Source organism: Stenella coeruleoalba (assembly GCF_951394435.1).
Source record: "Stenella coeruleoalba genome assembly, chromosome: 20".
Taxonomy (NCBI): Eukaryota; Metazoa; Chordata; class Mammalia; order Artiodactyla; family Delphinidae; genus Stenella; species Stenella coeruleoalba.
This window is the reverse complement of record NC_137166.1, coordinates 57,092,265-57,109,278: the sequence shown is the minus strand read 5'-3', so window position 1 is coordinate 57,109,278 and position 17,014 is coordinate 57,092,265. Positions and strand designations below refer to the sequence as shown.

At 42.1% G+C, this 17,014-nt stretch overlaps 1 protein-coding gene across 1 annotated transcript in view; it reads right to left on the bottom strand.

Moving 5' to 3' along the window:
- Nucleotides 1-1,153: 1,153 nt before the first annotated feature.
- Nucleotides 1,154-17,014, bottom strand: part of LOC307178429 (uncharacterized protein) — a 33,955-nt gene continuing 18,094 nt past the window's right edge. Inside the window, exons 4-5 of the mRNA XM_079906625.1 lie at nucleotides 11,062-11,205; nucleotides 1,154-10,176 (exon numbers count right to left, since the gene is read on the bottom strand). Of these exons, the coding sequence (XP_079762751.1) occupies nucleotides 8,549-10,176; nucleotides 11,062-11,205 (1,772 nt within the window). The 3' untranslated portion in view covers nucleotides 1,154-8,548. The remainder of the gene's footprint in view (nucleotides 10,177-11,061; nucleotides 11,206-17,014) is intronic.

Genomic DNA, 17,014 nt, shown 5'->3' with positions numbered 1-17,014 from the left:
TTTTCTTTTTTTCGGTATGCGGGCCTCTCACTGTTGTGGCCTCTCCCGTTGCGGAGCACAGGCTCCGGACGCGCAGGCTCAGCGGCCATGGCTCACAAGCTTAGCTGCTCCGCGGCATGTGGGATCTTCCCGGACCGGGACACGAACCCGCGTCCCCTGCATGAGCAGGCGGACTCTCAACCATCGCGCCACCAGGGAAGCACCAAGGGCTTAAATTTTATAAACATGGGAGTCACCACCAACCTTGCCCAGAGTGGTGTAGAGGGTGGGACTGTACCAAGGAGGTTCACAATGTAGGGAGGCTTGGGAAGTGGAGAAAAATAGAAGAGGTAATGGTGAAGTGCAATAATCGCAAGGAAAGGAAAATAGGTCCAAGGGGACTCCTCAGTTAAAGGGAGAGGGAGGAATAAAGAAGTGAGATGTGGGATAGAGAGTGGTGCCTGACACTCAAGGCCATGTGGGAGGACGAATCAGAAAGAGTGAAGGACAAAAGAACATGCAGATGAGAAGGAGGCTTTAGGCAGCTGAGATCACAGGCACAGCAAACATTGGGCAGACTACGATGGGGAAAATGTTGACGATTGCTTAAGTGATTTCAGGTTTCAAGGAGAGAGAAAGTGAGGAGAGCACATCAAATGTGTATGAAGATTTATACCCAAAATCAAGAGCATGAAATGGAACTAGAATGAGCAATAATAAGCAGAAAGGTTGAAAGACCACGTGGCTACAGATGCCATAAGGGACAAGGGAGGAAAGTGATGAGGATGCCTGTTAACCAGGAGGTGAACAAGAAAACAAATGATGTAGCAGGACTCGGGAGACAGCACACAGAAGGCGTTTCTTCCTTCACGTCTCAGAAAGTAGGAATCATACAGGGAGACTATCTGAAGTTGTCATTAATGAATTTGTGGCCCCCAGTTAGCCACACTTGGTCATTGTCTGAAGTGTGTGACTTTGAGAAGGGAATCTGGAACCATCTTTCTAAAAGACAAACACCTGGGGGTGGAGGTAAGTGGCATCTTACTAACACCTTGGCCTGTCAAATACCTGCTATTTGCTCACCTGGACAGCCTCTCCTTGGCATTGTTCTTTCCTCTGTCCAGGACTCTCCACACCGTTCCAATTTAAAGATTGCATCTGGCTGGGTGCACTGACACCCTGGTTTCTGGAAATGCCTGATTTGCTCTGTTATATTCCTAGTATTTATCTTCTCATTAACGCTTTCAGGCAGTTTTAAAATGTAGGATTTAGAATCCTGATATGAGGCCAACAGATGATTGCCGTTGAAGAAATACAGTTCTGTAAGATGAGGTCACGCCATGCTCCACAGGGTCACATGGGGACGCACTAGTGTGGAGTCAGCGGCAAAAGGATGGAGGCGGAAGTGTAGGCAAAGACTGTGTTGTCATTTTCACTGGGAGCAGTGGGCCAGGGGAAGCAAGCAGGCTAAGTAGGTTTAGGATTAGCTAGCTGGGATAATTTCAGCACAGTTCAGAGTGCAGGGGCTGTCCTTAGTTTCCTGGGATCTAGGGAAGGGTCTTGAAGCATGAGAACTTGATAAAGGCAGTAGTAGTGGGGTCTGGACTCTGGGATGGCTGGTTTGCATTTAAAAGGCACACCCAGTGGGGAAACTTATCTGGAGGAATCAGCTAGCTCTAAGAGGAGCAGTCTCTACAGGATCAGCAAGGTCCCAAATGTTAGAACTTCAGAATAAAAGCACATACTTTAACACATGGATATCCAAAACAAAGGGAAGGAGGAGTGGCCAGGAATTTTCTAAAAAGTCTTCCAGCAGGTAAGAACCAGGTCAGGAAGTACCAACCGGAAGTCAGACCACAGGTCCCATGGCACTGACACTGCTCTGAGGGAGGCAAAGTTGCCCATCTACCATTTAGACCTTTAACTGTGAGGTGTGTAACCTACCTGTGAGCAGACTACAAATCTTTAACCCTCAACTCTCAAGGATGACATCATTGAGCATTCCAGAGCCGCACCACCCCCCCATCCCACTGAGACAGGAAAGGTCATCTGCAGGCCAGAGTGTGAGTACAAAGGGGAGAGGCACATACTCCCAGAGACCAGATTCCTGTAGGGGTCCAGCACCATGTCTCCAGCAAGGGCCCTCCCCGCTGGAGCCACCAGCTCCCACTCTCTCCAAGTGAAACTCACACATAGATCATGAAGGCGACTAAGCCTGAAACGAAGTCTTTAATTAAATCTTGTCAGGTGCACTGAATGATGCACATGTTCCTTATTTCTCTCTTTGTTGAAGACAGAGGCAAACAGCATCAATAGCAGGAACAAAGAGACAAGAAATTGTTGACTTACGTGCTATAGGAACACACAGCATTGATCTGGCATTTACATCTTTATAGATAAGGGTAAGCAAGCAGTGGGTGTATTTGCAAGTCAGACCACTTGAAGCCATGTATCTGTATATATATACACACACAGAAATACATATATATTAGGTCTATACACATTTATATACATATATATGGCCTCAAGTGGTGTACATACATACACATACATATACATACATATATTAATATTGGGAAGGGATAAGGAACTTTGTCACCAGACTGCCTCTGTACTTTGTCATCACTAAATTAAATCCTGGCTAGTTTGTTAAGTTCTACTTTGGCTTACTGATTTTTTTTTTTAACAACAATTTCACCTCAGAGTTATGACTCACTTTTTGTTGTAGGAAACTGTATTTGCTTAATGTTTGTTACAGAAGTCTGAATTAATCGGCATCTTAGTACCATTTAAGTCACTATGAAGACGTAACACAGCAGGCCTGAGACTGCTATTCTCTTGAGCTTGCAAGGTTCACCTCTGCAAGGGCTGGGGTTTGGGACCTTAGATTTTGGGAGATTTCCCATCATTCCCACAAATGACGAGTGGCTCAGCGTGCCCAAGTTTTTTGTTTAACTGTGTGGCTTAATGCCAAAGATCTATCTATCCTTCTAGAGGTCTAGAATTTGGTATGTGCTAGAGTGTCCCCAAGAAACCCCGGGCACTGGGTCTCTAATTAGCTTCCCCAGTAGACATTTCAATCTATTGCTGTTAACTCCTTGATGGAGCTTAAATTAGGCCCGTCCTGTGTGACTTCCCTGAGACAGGACCACTGCAGATTGTCCCTGGTTTCCTCTGGACTTCAGTCCTTGTGCCTTTTCCCTTGGCTGAGTTTGCTTTGCACCGTTTTGGTGTAATAAAGCACAGCTGTTGACTGTAAAAATACGCAGAGTACTGTGAATCAGCAAATTACTGCAACTGAGGGTGGTCTTTGACGACCCAAAACAATCATTCATTATGACTATGATCTGGCCATAAAAGCTTGTGTAGATTTTCTTCAAGGTCAACGTATGTTCTATACGGTGCCAACTATATACACAGCTTTGTGTAAACACTGTGAGGGAGCCAAACATTATAATATAAATCCCCTGCTGCATGTAGCCATTCACTAGAACACACATATACTGAGTGTCTACTAGGAAAAAAAGAACAGAAAGGGACAGTGGCTGGATGTGGGTGATGATGAAAAAATGGCTGCAAAGTGTGTCTGGCTTGGGCAACAAGGCAGAAGACAGTAGGATTCACGGAGAATCCAGGCACCTTAAACACAACTCTGAACAATCTACAGGTCTCAGTTGTAAGATCTGTTCTCAGAAATTCTTGTGGATACCAGGCTTTTCATTTCTCCAGTTAATCTAGGATTTCTATCCCAACATCAAGATAAACCACCAGAGAACCATGACCTTGGACTATACAGTTTTGCCTGTTTTCTCAGAGTCCTTCTTTGGCATTATAAGCTAGGCAAAAATACAGAAGATGTATAAAAGAACCAAATGGAAATCAAACAACTGGAAAATTCAAAAACCAAAATGAAAACTCACTGGGTGAGCTCAATAGTAGATTATATACGAGACAGAAAGAAACCAGTGAGCTTAAAGGGAGATCAATGAAAGTTAATCAATGCGGAACAGAGAAAAACAGACTGGTGGAAACAAAAAGATGGGAGCCTGAGGGTCCTATGGAACAAGAATGTGAGAATTATCATTCACGTTACTGGAGTCCCTGAGAGGAGAAAAAGTGTGGGGTTGAAAAAATATTTGAAAAATAACTAAAAATCTCCCAAATTTGGCAAAGAGCATACACCACATGATTCAAAAAGCTGAGAAAACACCAAACAGGATAAACCCTAAAAATGCTATGCCAGGACACATCATAAACTGATTATTATAATAAAAAACACTTTGAAAGCACCTGACGGAAAGGATGCCTTTCAAATAGAGGAACAATGGGTTGAAAGGCAGGTTTCTCATCTGAAACCATGCTGGACAAAAGGAGATGGACAGAAGAAAAAACAGACATGTTTTCTTTTGTCCTAGAAGAACTGTGGACCCCAAGTCTTATGTCGCACAAAAATATCCTTCAGGAATGCAGTGAACATAAAGACATTTTTAGATGAAAAAAGAAAAAACATTTGTTAACAGCAGACATACCCTAGAAAAAAGGCCACAGGAAATTTGCCAAACAGAATGGAAATGTTAACAGAAGACTTGGGACTTCAAGAATGGAGAAACAACAATGGAATGGTAAAAGTAGAGGTAAACAGACTATGCTTCTCACGAATTTTGTGGGGGGGGGGGGGGAATAAAAAACTAAGTTGAGGCAAAAATTACAATATCCAATATAGTTCTCAGTATACAACGAGAAAATACAATTATATTAAGAATAGGGAATGTAGGTGAACCTAATGGAATCAAGGTTTCTATACATCAAAGTGCTAAAATGCTGGTACAGTCTGTGATAAGTTATGTATACATAATACAATACGTAAAGAAAATTAAGATATATACTCAAAAACATTACAGACGTATCAAATGGAATTCTAAAAAATATTAAAATAACCCACAGGAAATGGGGTGGGGGAACCCAAATAATAAAAACTGGAAAACAAGAGAAATAATACAAAGGGAACACACACAAAAAAAAAGATTAATAAAATGGTACAGTTAAGCTCTAACATATCAATAATTATTTTAAATTTAGATGATCTAAACCTACGAATTAAAAGTGGCATAATGGATTAAAAAAAAAAGTATGACCCCAACTACATAATGTCACAAGAAACTTACTTCAAATATAATGATGTAGATGTTAAAAATAAAATTATGGAAAAATATAGACTACAAACATTAATAAAAAAATGCAGTAGTGGGCTTCCCTGGTGGCACAGTGGTTGAGAGTCCGCCTGCCGATGCAGGGGACATGGGTTCATGCCCCGGTCCGGGAAGATCCCACATGCCGCGAAGCGGCTGGGCCCGTGAGCCATGGCTGCTGAGCCTGCCCGTTTGGAGCCCGTGCTCTGCAACGGGAGAGGCCACAACAGTGAGAAGCTCACGTACCACAAAAAAAATAAAATAAAAATAAAAATGCAGTAGTGACTATACTAATATCAGATAAAGTATGCTTCAAAGGCAAGAAAATGAACCCCTTTATTATGATTAAAGGGTCAATACACCAAGATGACATAGCAATCCTATATGTGTATGCACCAAACAACAGAACTTTGAAATACGTGAAGCAGAAACTTACAGAACTTGTAAGGAATAGACAATTTCTCAATTATACTTCAGGACTTCATCATCCCTCTCTCTGCAACGGACAGAAATACTACACAGAAAGTCAGCAAGGATGTAAAAAATCTGAGCAATAACCCCAACCAAGAGGATTGTGCAGACATTTATAGAAACTTCACCCAGTAACAGCAGAATACACATTCGTTTCGAGAAGCCTTACAGAACAAGATATACCACACCCTGGGTCATAAAACAAACTTCAACAAATTTAAACAAACCAAACATGAAACAAGTAATAAATCAGTAACAAAAGATACCAGAAAATGCTCCAAACAGTAGGAAATGAAACAATATACTTCTGAATAATACATGGGTGTCAGAGGAAGTCTCTAAGGGAATCAAGGGATATTTAGAACTGAATAAATTGTAATGAAAACTTGTGGGATAAGGCTGGAACAGTGCTGAAGGAACTTTATAATACTTAATGATCCATTAGAAAAGAAAAAAAAAAGTTTCAAATCAGTAATCTTAGCATCCCTCAAAAAATAAAAAGAGCAAAATACAACCAAAGCAAAGTAGAAGATATGATATCATAAAGACCTGAACAGAAATCAGTGAAATTAAGGACAGAAAGGTAAAGGGACTTCCCTGGTGGGCCAGTGGTTAAGACTCTGTGCTCTCAATGCAGGGGGCATAGGTTCGATCCCTGCGGGGAACTAAGATCCCACATGCTGCGTGGTGTGATAAAAAAAAAAAACAAAATAAAACAAAAAAAAACACCCAGAAAGGCAATAGAGAAAAATCAATAAAATAAAGTGCTGGTTCTTCAAAATGATCAGTAAAATTGGTATATGTCTAAGACTGACAATGATTAAAAAGAGAGGTGACATATTTCCAAAATCAGGAATAAAATGCGATGTAAGTACAGACCCTGTTGCCATTAAAAAGATAATAAGGGAATACTCCCAACAAGTCTCCAAATAAGAAAAGTTAGATGAAATGAAACATTTCCTTGAAGAGGACCAACTATCCAATTTATCCAATATGAAAACAGATACTCTGAATAGTTCCATACTTATCAAATAATATGTAACTAAAAAGTATCCAGAAAATCTCCAGGTTCAAATGGTTCACTGGAGGATGTTATGAAACATTAAAACAACAATTAAAAACAATTACATAGTCTTCCTAAAAAACAGAACTTGGGAAGCCACTATCACCTTGACACCAAAACCAGACAATGACAGTAGTTAAAAACAAGCAAAGAATGACAACTACATATCATCAATCAAGAGATTATAGGAAAACCTGCTCAAAAAAATATAATCAAATGGAATGCTTTAATATATATTAAAAAATTTATACTCCACAACCAAGTGAGGTTTATTCCAAGGATGCAAGGCTGGTTTAATATTCAAAACTCAATGTAATACAATATATCAACAGGCTAAAGAATAAAAACCAGATGATCACATTAACTGATGGAGCTCAAGTATCTGCCAAAATCCAACATTCATTCATGACAACAAAAATCTCAGCAAATTAACAGAGGGAAACTTTCTAGACTTGACAGGAAAACTCTATGGAAAAAAAACAACCTTACAACTAACATTGTACTTGATGAAAAACTGACCATTTTCCCCCTAATATCAGAAACCAGTCAAGGATGTCCTCTCTTACTACTCTTACTCAACATCATACTGAGAGTCCTGGCTAAGTGCATAAGAAAAAGAAATAATACGTATACAAATAGGAAGAAAGAAAACTATTTGCAGTTGACATTTCTATGCAGAAAATACCAAGGATTCTATCCAAAGAAATGGCTAGAAATAACTGAGTTCAGCCAAGGCTGCAAGATACTAAAATATCACCCCCCAGAACAATTATCTTTCTGTATGCTACTAAAGATTATGTGGAAATGAAAGTTTAAAACAATGCCAATAGGGAATTCCCTGGCAGTCCAGTGGTTAGGACTCCTCGCTTTCACTGTAGGGGGCCTGGGTTTTATCCCTGGTGGGAGAACTAAGATCCCACAAGCCTCGAGGCCAAAAAAAAAAAAAAAGCCATTTACAAATCACTAAAAAAAAAAAACACCCCAACAACCTAGACATAAACCCTAAAAAAAATGTACAGAACCTGTATTGTTCAATATTACAAAATGGTAATGAAATATCAATAATTACTTAGATACATGAAACACCATACCATGTACTGTGTTCATGGTGCTGCTTTTAAACAAACTGCTCTACAGGTTTAAATCAATTTCTATAAACACATGAGCAAGGTTTTTTTGCATCCTAAGATTTATATGGCAAGTCCAAGGAACTAGAAAGCGGAGTTAATTTAAATAATAAAAGTATTCACTTTACCCAATTTTAAGATTTACCGTATAGCTACAGAAATTAAAGAACAGATTGAATCAATAAAAAGTCTGAATGTTTGGTGTTTAAAACCACCAAAAGAACCGTTTGTTTTTTAAAAAAACCAAAGCCTGAAACAGTCTTAACTGGTGCAATAAAACGTGCCTGTGTGTCATATGTGTATCTTTATCTACTTAAATACCTGGCTTCAAGTGTCTAACTCTCCCAATACTGGACAGCAACGAATGTATATATAAGACACATAAAGGGTCAAGGCCCTTTGCCTGTGAAATAACATTCCCCTCACCCCAAGTAAACTAAGGGATCCATGACAAAGTGCCATAACCTTGACAGAGAAGTCTCAAACTATGTTTGCATTTCATTTTTTCATCTAAGTTTCCACCTTCGTTTTATAAAAATTCCTGAGATAACACTACAGTGTAAACTAAGGGAAAAACGTAGCTAAAGTTTTCCTTAGTGCACAATAAACACTGGTCTCTCCCTCACAGATGAACTCTCAGATGTAGAGTAAGGCTCTAGGCTGGGTCAATTCCTACAATGCGTCTTTACACAACTACTGATGATCCATGACAGGTTTTCTCACAGAGAAGATACTTGTGGGGTTTCTCTTTGGTATGTACGATCAGATGTCATGGTAGGTGTTTTCTCCTGCAAAAGATTTTCCTCGGTGTTTACATTCAAAAACTCTTTCCCCAACAGGAGTTCTCGGAGGGTGACTGAGGTTTGCCCACTGGTGAAGGTTCTTCCTACATCTGTCACACTGACAGGGTTTCTCCCAGTATGAATCCTTTGATGCTGAGTGAGGGATGAGCTACGACTGAAGGCCTTTCCACATTCACTGCACTTATAAGGCTTCTCTCCCGTGTGGATGATGGCATGTCGAATGAGGTTTGTGCTCCAGCAAAAGGACTTCCCACACTCCATGCATTCATAGGGCTTCTCTCCACTGTGAATCCGCTGGTGCCTGGTGAGGCCTGACCTGCGGTTGAAGGCCTTCCCACACTCCGTGCACTCAAAGGGCTTCTCCCCAGTGTGGATGCTGAAGTGCCGAATGAGGTCTTTCCTAGTGCTAAAGGCTTTCCCACATTCTTTGCACTCAAAAGGTTTCTCTCCAGTGTGGGCCCGTTTATGCAAGATAAAAGTGGAGCAGTGGGTGAAGGCCCTTCCACATTCAGTGCACACAAAAGGCTTCTCCCCAGTGTGAATCCGCTGGTGCCTCTTGAGGTATGATCTGTGGTTGAAGGCCTTCCCACACTCGAGGCATTCAAAGGGCTTCTCCCCAGTGTGGATGACATAGTGGTGAATGAGGGCTGCGCTCTCACAGAAGGCTTTACCGCATTCACTGCACTCGTAGGGCTTCTCCCCAGTGTGAGTCTGCTGGTGCCACACGAGGTATGACTTGTGTTTAAAGACCTTGCCACATTCAAAGCACTCATACGGATTCTCACCACTGTGAATGATGTGATGTCGAAGGAATCCTGGCCTATGTCGGAAGACTTGCCCACATTCTTTGCACACAAAGGGTTTTTCCCCGGTGTGTCTCCTCTTATGTAAGACAAAGTTGGAGCGGTGGGTGAAGGCCTTTCCACATTCATTGCACTTGTAAGGCTTCTCTCCAGTGTGAATCCGCTGGTGTTGTGTAAGGTAGGACCTGCGGTTGAAGGCCTTCCCGCACTCTGTGCACTCATAGGGCCTCTCCCCGGTGTGGATCATGTGGTGCTGGAGGAGGTGTGTGCTCTTAATAAAGGTTTTCCCACACTCTGTGCATTCATAGGGCTTCACACCAGAGTGAATCTTTTCATGTCCAGCAAGAAGGTGTTTCTTGTTAAAAACTTTCCCACATTCACTGCATTTAAAGATACTTTCCTCTTCCTGAATCATGTGGTCATTACCAGATCCACATGAGTCATGGTCATGGACAGCACCTCCTGCAGGGACCAGCTCCTCTACAATCCTTGAACACACACCACCAGCTGTCCCTAAGCTGCCATGTTCAGGACTCATTTTCTCAGGAAGCTTCTCCCTCTGGGGGTCCATCCCTGGTCCCAAGTGTCCTTCCTGCATTTCCAACAGCCCATCCTGATCCTTGGTTTGTCCAAACTGGGAGTCCCCTGGGCCTCCTTGTATTAGTTCCTGGATAGAGGCTCCCTCATATAGGGTTGGCTCACAAGTGGTAGGTTCTGTGGTCTTGGGTTTTCCTTTGTCAACTGAAAGAAACCCAACAAACAAGGTCCATTAGTAATACGAACAAGGAAGAAACAAAATCGGCATTTCAGTGAAAAAGATAAAGATGAAAACAGTGCCTCTGTGTCTGTTTTGCTACCTCTGAATCTCAACATTGTAACTTCTTTCTTTCTTGGTCATTAGACTGCTGACACCTTGAAAGCCGGACCCAGTAAGAGAGTCTGCAATGGACATAACGCCACAATTTCACAGGCTTGGCTGGACAGAGTAATAATGCCTCTGTGGGCTTTCAGTTTCCTTTAATCGAAGACATCCCATGTTGCTGTAAGAACACGAGGAAAAGGGAATTCCATAATGGTACAGTGGTTAGGACTCTGTGCTTTCACTGCCTGCCAGGCCCAGGTTCAATCCCTGGTGGGGGAACTACAATCCCGCAAGCCAAGTGGCACGGCTGAAAAAAAAAACAAAACAAAAAACCCACTAGGAAAAGGCATCTAATGCAGCCCTGATAAAGGACAGGAAGTGTATAATGCCAATTCAACTATCTCCAAAGAGAAGTATGGTCCTTGCCCCAGCTCTAAGGAAGTAACCTGTAAACTGGGTATCTCCAGAGAGACAGGCATGTCTTCGCTGTTCATGGTGAGTCCCTAGGGATGTACATGATACTTTACGACAACAGATGACTCACTATGGGCCCCTAGATAGTTTATGCTGAAGAGATGACATTAGGTCTGGGTAAGGTCTGGGCACAGCAGAAAGACCAAACGTGTAATTAGAAAGCTGGGGCTTTGAACCACGAGTTATCAGCTGGATCTCTGGAAAGGGAAGAAGGGTGGAGACTGAGTCGCATGTACCATGACTCAATCAATCATGCTTCTGTAATGAAAACTCAACAAAAATCTGGATACCGAGGCTCTGGTGAGTTTCCTGGGTTGGCAACACTCCGTGCACATACTGCCAGATATCGATTCCAGGAGGTAACGAGACGCCGAAGACACGGAAGCTTCGTGTCTGGAACACCTCCGGCCCCTCTTCTACTCTGCATCTTTTGCCTGTAACAAACACGATTTGTGAGCATAACAGGTTTTAGGGAGTTTTGTGAGTCTCCTAGCAAATCACTGAACCTGAGGGTGGACTGGGAAACCCCTCAACTTGCAGATGGTTCACAACACCTGGGCAGACTTGGCAGTCCTGGAGTTCTGTATTTCTAACCTTGAGTTTGGCTAACTGTGTGCAGGAAGAGACCAGGGGAGTCCTACTGGCACCACTGGAGTTGCCACAGAGAGGAGGTGGGAAGGACACTATAGCCTTAGGACACAGAATGTACAAAGGCCCCCCAGGCCATGAGGATGGTATTGACAAGAATCCAGGGAAACTGATTCCCATGGTTTTGACTTGGGTTACAGTGAGGACTCCCAGGACAGGGCTCATAAGGCAGGAGGTGAGCAGGACTGGGATGGACACATTGGGTCTGTTATGCCCGAACAGTCTGGTGAAAAGACTAGAAAAATACACATGATCTAGATGGAGAAAATATTAATAGTTTACTTGAAAACATTAAAGAGGAGCTATACCAATGAAGAATTTAACGTGGGGGAGGTGAAATTGGAGAAAGATGGTCAAAAGGTACAAAATTCCAGTTTTAAGATAAACAAGTCCTAGGGAAGCTAAGAGAATTCAGCACCACCAAACCGGCTCTACAACAAATGCTAAAGGAACTTCTCTAAGTGGGAAACACAAAAGAAAAGGACCTACAAAAACAAACCCAAAACGATTAAGAAAATGGTCACAGGAACATACATATTGAAAATTACCTTAAATGTGAATGGATTAAATGCTCCAACCAAAAGACACAGGCTTGCTGAATGGATACAAAAACAAGACCTGTATATATGCTGTCTACAAGAGACTCACTTCAGACCTAGGGACACATACAGAGTGAAAGTGAGGGGATGGAAAAAGATATTCCATGCAAATGGAAATCAAAAGACAGCTAGAGTAGCAATACTCATATCAGATAAAATAGGCTTTAAAATAAATGTTAGAAGAGACAAGGAAGGACACTACATAATGAAAAGGGATCAATCCAAGAAGAAAATATAACAATTATAAATACATATGCACCCAACATAGGAGCACCTTAATACATAAGGCATCTGCTAACAGCTATAAAAGAGGAAATCAACAGTAACACAATAATAGTGTGGGACTTTAACACCTCACTTACACCAATGGACAGATCATCCAAACAGAAAATTAATAAGGAAACACAAGCTTTAAATGACACAATAGACCAGATAGATTTGATATTTATAGGACATTCTATCCAAAAATAGCAGATTACACTTTCTTCTCAAGTGCACATGGAACATTCTCCAGGATAGATCACATCTTGGATCACAAATCAAGCCTCGGTAAATTTAAGAAAACTGAAATCGTATCAAGCATCTTTTCTGACCACAATGCTATGAGATTAGAAATCAGTTATAGAGAAAAAAACGTAAAAAACACAAACACATGGAAGCTAAACAGTATGTTACTAAATAACCAAGAGATCACTGAAGAAATCAAAGAGGAAATCAAAAAATACCTAGAGACAAATGACAATGAAAACACGAAGATCCAAAACCTATGCGATGCAGCAAAAGCAGTTCTAAGAAGGAGGTTTATAGCAATAAAAGCCTTCCTCAAGAAACAAGAAAAATCTCAAACAATCTAACCTTACACCTAAAGGAACTAGAGAAAGAAGAACAAACCAACCCCCCCAAAAAAAAGTTTGCAGAAGGAAAGAAATCATAAAGATCAGAGCAGAAATAAATGAAACAAAAACAAAGAAAACACTAGCAAAGATCAATGAAACTAAAACCTGGTTCTTTGAGAAGATAAACAAAATTGATAAACCATTAGCCAGACTCATCAAAAAGAGGGAAAGGACTTGTATCAATAAAATTAGAAATGAAAAAGGATAAGTTACAACAAACACCGTAGAAATGCAAAGCATCCTAAGAGATTACCTACAAGCAACTGTATGCCAATAAAATGGACAACCTGGAAGAAATGGACAAACTCTTAGAAAGGTATAACCTTCCAAGACTGAACCAGGAAGAAATAGAAAATATGAACAGACCAATCACAAGTAATGAAATTGAAACTGTGATTAAAAATCTTCCAACAAACAAAAGTCCAGGACCACATGGCTTCACAGGTGAATTCTATCAGTTAGAGAAGAGCTAACACCTATCCTTCTCAAACTCTTCCAAAAAACTGCAGAGGAAGGAACACTCCCAAACTCATTCTATGAGGCCACCATCACCCTGATACCAAAACCAGACAAAGATACCACAAAAAAAAAAGAAAATTACAGACCAATATCACTGATGAATATAGATGCAAAAATCCTCAACAAAATACTAGCAAACAGAGACTCTGGGATGGCTCACACCAAGGAGTACTTCCCTAAACTTCTGCTGTCAGTGTCCTTGTCCCCACGGTGAGCCACAGCCTCTCCCTGCCTCTGCAGGAGACCCTCCAACACTAGAAGGATGGACCCCAACCTCCAAACTTGATTCATATGTTGAACCTGAAGACAGTTCACACACCAAGAGAATCTGACAGAACGTCATCACATGAGGGACTCCTGGTGAAATCAGTTTGTGGAAACAGACTAAATTTTCCGTATTGGATCAAGGATGGCAACACATTATAAGAGCTGAACAAGGAAAGAAGACATGAGAGGAGGCTACAAAAGACAGACACTACTGGGATCACAATGAATCTGAGGTCACAAAACTCTACCCCATGCTGCTTCTGGGCCTTGGAGCTCCATGTTATTTTTCCAGCACACTACCTTCCATTTGTGATGAAGAATGCTACCCATCAGTATAAAGAAAAAAGGAGATGAGGGAACCGCATGGCCACCTAATGATGGTGGTCCTGAACTGAACATGCATCTCTCTCAAGTATGCCTGTTATCCCACCAATAAAAGAAGCCAGCATGACAGAAGTGGAAGCAAAAGAGATGTGAAAGTACAACCTTCAGAAATTATCTTGGGGAGAGAATTAACATTGAACACAGTAACTATAATTATGACGCACTGCAAAGTTTGACACTAGTAACCACCTAAACTTATCTCCCTCTCTTGATTTCTGCTCTTCCCCCAGCTCTTTAGTATTCTTTGTGTACTTCTTTTTTCATCTCCTTCAAGGTTTTACTAAGGGAACTTATAAATTGTCTCATTCGACCTCAAAAACAAAACACTAGCAAACACAATCCAACAACACATTAAAAGGATCATAAAAAAATTAATTTAAAAAAGTAAAAAAACCCCAAAACACTGTATTCCTATCTCACACTATACTCAAATTCTACCTCAGACCAAAAAGAGTTAAATGTCAAGTGCCAAGTTTAGAACATCTTAGAATAAAACAAGAATATCTTTTTGATATTGGGGATAGAGCAGCATCTATAACTGATAAAAGTATCAAGAATGTACAAAAAAAATCCCTACAAACAAAAGGGAAACAAGGTAACAGAAACACAGGCATTTTCCATGAAATGACATTTCAAAGAAGTTGTTTCTCAGTATCCACAGCAGATTAACTGGTTCCAGAAACCCCCTGCTCAATACTAAAATCTGCAGATGCTCAAGTCCTTTATATAAAATGGTGGAGTATTTGCATATAACCTACACACATCCTCCTGTGCACCTTAAATCATCTCTAGATTGCTTATAATATCTAATACAATGTAAATGCTATATATTGATAAATAGTTGCCAGCACAAGGCAAATTCAGGTTTTTTTTTTTTAATTTTTTTGGCTGCATTGGGCCTTTGTTGCTGCATGTGGGCTTTCTCTAGGTACGGCATGCAGGCCTCTCATTGTGGTGGCTTCTCTTGTTGCAGAGCACAGGCTCTAGGTACACGGGCTTCAGTAGTTGTGGCACACAGGCTCAGTAGTTGTGGCTCACAGACTCTAGAGCGCAGGCTCAGTAGTTGTGGCACACGGGCTCAGCTGCTCGGTGGCATGGGGGATCTTCCCGGACCAGGGCTCGAACCCACGTCCCCTACAGTGGCAGGCAGATTCTTAACCACTGTGTCACCAGGGAAGCCCCAAATTCAAGTTTTGTTTTTTTGAACTTTCTGGTATTTTCTCTTCCCCCCAATGTTTTCAATCTGCGCTCAGTTGAATCTGCAGAGGCAGAACCTGCGGATACGAGGGGACAATTGTACAAATGGGCCTATAATCACATGATAAGGTGCTAAAGGTTGTGAATGAGGGAAATGCAAAGCAAGCTCACCTAAGATATAATTTTGTGTCAGTCTGTTAAGCAAAAATTGAGGAGCCTTACAGCATCAAGGACTGAACAGGACATAACTGGTGGAATCTGGAGAATTATAAATAGGTACATCCCTTTTAGAAAACATTATCACCTAAACTTGAAAATTTGCATAACCTATAATCCAACAATTTTACTCCGAGAAATAACAAAAGACAAGCCTAACCGTGTGCAAGATGACCAATATATATGAATGTTCTTGGCAGCACTGTTTGTGAGGGTGAAAAAATATAAAAAATTAAATGCCTCAGAGAGTGGATGAATACAATATGAAACAGGAGCATTTTTTACTTGCTTCAAGTGTAAGAAACACGGGCACATTTTTACCTTGAGCAGAGCAAGAATGAAATTGCTGAACAAGCAGAAAGTAAGTGAAGAAATAATTTCCCTAAAAGGTGTACTCTAGACTATGGTTCAACAACTGGCCATGGCCTGGGCCAAGACCTCTTCCACTAGGTGAAAGGAAAACTATAGACTGAGAGTCTGAATGAGTGTGGAAGGGTAGAAGACCAAGCAAGACAAGGGGATAGATTTTTAACATGAAAACTTGCTGACACATGAGAGGTCACAGGCTGAGACACCTGTCCTGGGGAAGTGGTCACTGCGAGGATGGCCGGATGTAGGGGCCGATGGAGGTGGAGGGGTGAGGATACAGTCTCTGGGGCTGTATCCAGTCTCTAATCTGCTTGGATGGCAAGACCATGCACTCTAACTCGGGAGGGGAAGGAGTGAGCATCGTGACGGGTTCCTTGCCAGGCATGCTGACTGGGTGCCTCTGAGATATTCAGGTGGAGAAGGGCAGAGAGCAGAGGGCAGAGGCTCGGAACTGCCCCTCTGAGGGGCTGTCGACAGGCTGCACACAGGAACTGCCCCTGAGGGGCTGTCGACGGGCTGCACACAGACACTCGCAGGCTGGTGGGGCCGCCCGAGGGACTAGGAGGGAAAGAGCACGACTCTGCAGGGGCCCCATCACCACACACGGCGGCCCCAGTGCCCTCAGCAGCCCAGATGTGGGGCACAGCAGGACAAATGTCACCGTCAGGTTTTACCAAACAGGAGGAGTAGGGAGACATGCAACAAGGGAAGGCTTCTTGAGTGTCTGGACGGACAGGGTGGGTAAGGGGAGGCAGAAGAGAGCTGGAGAGGAGCTGGGAGAGGAAGGAAGGCCCTTTTCCTCAGAGGTCAGAGGGAAACGTGAGATGCATTACTCATTACAATACAGGGACATGAATGACACCAACGGCTTACTTCCCACGAGCCACTGACTGCGGTGCAGACGCTGTGCTAAGCGGTTTTATGCTTTAACGCGTTATATGACCACGTCCCCAACAACCCGGGGACGGAGCAACTATCAGGAACAGACTGAGCACAGCAGACCACACTCGCCAAACCATCTGCTCCTCCACTTGGACACATGGCTCAGCCCCATCTCCCAGCCCCATCCCCCGAGTGTGGCCAAGTGCCTAGTGCCTATCAGTGGAAGCGGGGGGCTGGTGTTTGTGCGAGTCTTCCTTGCCCTCTCA